The 3,998-nt window shown below is 43.0% G+C and overlaps 1 protein-coding gene across 1 annotated transcript; it reads right to left on the reverse strand.

Annotated features, from left to right (window-relative positions):
- Positions 1–1,057: 1,057 nt before the first annotated feature.
- On the reverse strand, positions 1,058–3,734 carry LOC138980794 (exostosin-1-like). The gene is made up of 2 exons (XM_070353685.1): positions 2,029–3,734; positions 1,058–1,471 (listed from the first exon to the last, which is right to left on the reverse strand). The coding sequence occupies exon 1, from the start codon at positions 3,092–3,094 to the stop codon at positions 2,093–2,095; it is 1,002 nt and encodes a 333-aa protein (XP_070209786.1). The 5' UTR covers positions 3,095–3,734; the 3' UTR covers positions 1,058–1,471; positions 2,029–2,092.
- Between the last annotated feature and the right edge of the window lie 264 nt (positions 3,735–3,998).

The raw sequence follows: 3,998 nt of genomic DNA on the forward strand, positions 1-3,998 counted from the left end.
GAGCTGAGAACCAGTGATGGCACCAACAGCATCGACAGGCGTTTTCTTAGACCCTTTCACCACAAGAAGGCTGTCCAGAGTGTCATCAGCCATGCTGGCTCTCTGTTCAGTTTTGTTCTTCCGCACACAGGAGAAGATCCTCTCACAATGTGCGGAGCTGTGAGGAATTGATATTTTTATTTATGCTGCTTGTTATCGCGCGCATATTTCAACATACGTATTCAAGGCGCAGGGATTTATTTATGCCATGTGAGATGGAATTTTTTACACAATACGTCACGCATTCACATCAGCCTGCAGATCGCAGCCATTTCGGTGCATATCCTACTTTTCACGGCCTATTATTCCAAGTCACACAGGTATTTTGGTGGACATTTTTATCTATGCCATAGATACAATTTTGCCAGGAAAGACCCTTTTGTCAATCGTGGGATCTTTAACGTGCACACCCCAATGTAGTGTACACGAAGGGACCTCGGTTTTTCGTCTCATCCGAAAGACTAGCACTTGAACTCACCACCTAGGTTAGTAAAGGGGGGAGAAAATTGCTAACGGCCTGACCCAGGGTTGAACTCGCAACCTCTCGCTTCCGAGCGCAAGTGCGTTACCACTCGGCCACCCAGTCCTAGAAATAAATAATATGACTTTGTGAGGCATACAAAATATGCCCAGTAATTACTGTATACACTCTTTCCTGTTCGCGTTACTCAACTGGGTGAAATAAAGTATTTGGCAAACAAAAACAAAAACTCAAAACACTGCATGACTCACTGACGGTCATCCGCTTTTCTCTTTATCAGATATCAAATTTATAGATATTGACTACCGATTAACCAGTACTTCCGTGTTATTTACTGACCAAAGAGCAAGAATAAGGGGGGGAAGGCAAAGTTTGTTTTCGATGACACAGCCTAAAAAATAGGGTTGGTATTGGCACTATTGGTAAAGTTTATTTTCATTCAAGTTTTCTTTTTAACATGTATAAATTACGAAGGAGCATGTGTCTTTTTATTGGCTTGAAATCCTGTGAGCGGTGTTCCCTGTATGTCAAAGAAGAATAACTGTCCTTTAAAAGTCTGCAAAATTGAGCTTTGTCATTTTTACTTTAGGGGGAGGGTAAACAAAAGTGATACTTTGATCTTGATAGGGTTGGGAGGAAAACGTAGGGTCAGTTGGGGTATCGGAAATGTTGATTTTTTTCTTGGGCTATTAAATCAGACTGAACAAGTCGCCAAATATTCAGTATTTTTGTTATTATGTGACATCACAGCCAAGGGCTATATTCGGGAGTATGTCAACTCCCTCACTGGGTAAAATGAACTGTGTCTGAGAATTTCAAGAACGAGTTCTTACTTCTCGGCATAACACTGGCTTGTTATGTTGAGTAGCCCCCATAATTACTTCATCAGGAGGAAGAGAGAGAAAAACGAAAGAGAGAGGATAAAAATGCCATGGGTTCAGATTATTCCACCTGCACGGGTACCTATAAAGGGCGAAAAGACAACTAAAGACGGCTAAAGACAAATAAAGACGGCCAAAGCCAGCTAAAGACAACTAAAGACAACTAAAGACGGCTAAAGACAAATAAAGACGGCCAAAGCCAGCTAAAGACAACTTATGAATTATTTCAGAATTTGTGTGTAGCTATTTTTTTTTAATGTTTTCCCACCCCTCGATCGTTCTTATTCATTTATTTATTTTGTGTGTGTGAACTCAAAAAAAAAGTCTTTTAAATTTGTCATTTTGTTGTTGATTTGAGTGAGTGAGAGTTCACTCAAACCAGAAGGAAAGAAAAAAATGATGGTTTGGAGTGGAGTGCTCAGTCTGATGACACCTGTTCACTCAAACCAGAAGGAGGGGGTGCGCCGTATATAGAAAGGTGCGCCCTATAGTCCCGAAAGTACGGTAAATTATAATGTTGCTTTATAGCTGTCTTTAGTTGTCTTTAGCCGTCTTTAGTTGTCTTTAGTTGTCTTTAGCCGTCTTTAGTTGTCTTTAGTTGTCTTTTCGCCCTTTATAGGTACCGACCTGCACAGGTGCAAACAATGGCAGTTTTTAAACTGGAATAGGCCGACATATAAATTGTCACAACTTACTTGTCATATTCAGCGTTGTCTTTTTTGCACCGATCATCCTGGTTCTTCTCCCAGCCCTTCCCATGCTTGCAAGTCGTCAGAAGAATTATATCCTTAGAGTTGTGTATATGGTACAGCGAATTCCTTGTCTCCGAACCGATCCCAGTAAGGTAACGTTTTCCCTTGAAAGCCAACAAGTAATGCCGATATGACGGAATGGTGTTCAGTGAATTTTGCAAGAATCCACCCTCGCCTCCTTTCAGAGGGTGGTCTTTAGCAAATAACGGAAAAGAAATGTCAAATCCGCTTCGGAATTTTTCCACAGAAAAACTAGCTTTGGCTATGATAGCTTGTCCCACATCAAATCCTAGTTCGTCTACGTAATCCGGCCACGTGCCGGAGTACTGGTTGAAGATGATGTGGTTTTGTCCGTTGTTCCAGTAAGGCAGGTTCTTTAATTTATCCTGCACGTCAAAGTGATCGGAACTACGGACGTCTTGGTCTAGGGTGTCTATGGATGGTATGAAGAGACACGCTTCCGTCGGATCCGTCGTATGGTACCGTGATTCCTCAAGGCTAGCGAGAATCTTCCCGTAACTGCTGGAGATCCTAAACTGTCTCGGGTACACAAACACTTTGAATCCTCGCGCACACCTCGTGAAGTTAAAGCATGTTTCCATGCGACACTTGGCGTATCGCTGTTGATGATGAAACTTCTGATCCTGTTGGTGGAGGGGGTGGTGATCATCGGTGGTCTCCGCCGACGATGTCTGTGATAAAATCTGTCGTCTCTGTACTGGAGACACATGCAAGTCCTCGGCGAATGCATAGTCGCCCTCGTCAAAATACGAGTGGAGGTTTTTGCTCGAGGATGTGACGAGAGAGAAAACTTTTCCATTGCGTTGACTCTGACTGACACGGCGCAAGTAAGCCTCATGAAGAAACCCCCCGAGGTAGGTGATGAGAAGCAGGATTCCACATATTATGGACACTAAAAGGAAACGCTTTTTGAACTGCATCGACACAAATCATGAGCCTCGCCAGTTTGTCATCTTGGGTCGTCCTAACGATAAACTACTCGGCACACATCCCGAGTTTTGGTCGCACAGCACTACCGTGTACTACACACCGACGCCATTTTGGACTTCACATCTCACGCACATGCGCAGAGGCGCTATTCAAGCCGCGCGATTCATTCACTTCTCGCTGACTCAGTGACTGGGCTGGTCGGCAAGTAGAAGCAGACGACCCGTACCACATGACAGACAAAAGCGATATTTAGTGCGCTGGAAGATCCTTTGTCTGCTGTCTGAGTCGGCCCTCGTTGAAAACGCTCGACAAGAAAGATGTAGGAACAACAAGTTTCGAATAGCTCAAACTTTTTGACAGCTTAAGAAACAGAAACTGATACACAGTCACTGCTAAAACAGCAGAATGTCAAGAAAGTAAGTTGGAAAGTGTTTTGTGATGACGTCATAAAGAGTCTAGCCAAGCCTGTGTCGCGAGGTACACCATGATTTGAAGGAATGACAAAGTAGTTCTGTAGCCACAGTGCACGGCGACTAGAACCCAGACAGACATTGGCATGAGTATCGGTTAACACCATGTAGTTAGGACATAGCTTTGTCGTCAGAACTTCAAAGAAGTTGGTCAGCACAGGCGCCTGAAGTTGATCACTGATTTTTAAAAACCTCATGTGTTTCATCATCATCATCATCATCAAAAATAAAAACGCTATGGCAAGTTTAGGATTCATTTCTAAAAGGTAGCAGTCTATGTGGCTATAAATGCATGTGTAACTGTTGTGCAGTTGAAGATGAGCGTGTAAGAAGTAACTCTTTATGTTATCATATCTAGTGATAACTGGGTCCGTGGTTATGTCCCTTGAACACACATCCACATCGAATGCAAAAAGTCAGTTAA

This window comes from Littorina saxatilis, linkage group LG11 (genome assembly GCF_037325665.1).
Source record: "Littorina saxatilis isolate snail1 linkage group LG11, US_GU_Lsax_2.0, whole genome shotgun sequence".
In the NCBI taxonomy this organism is placed as follows: domain Eukaryota; kingdom Metazoa; phylum Mollusca; class Gastropoda; order Littorinimorpha; family Littorinidae; genus Littorina; species Littorina saxatilis.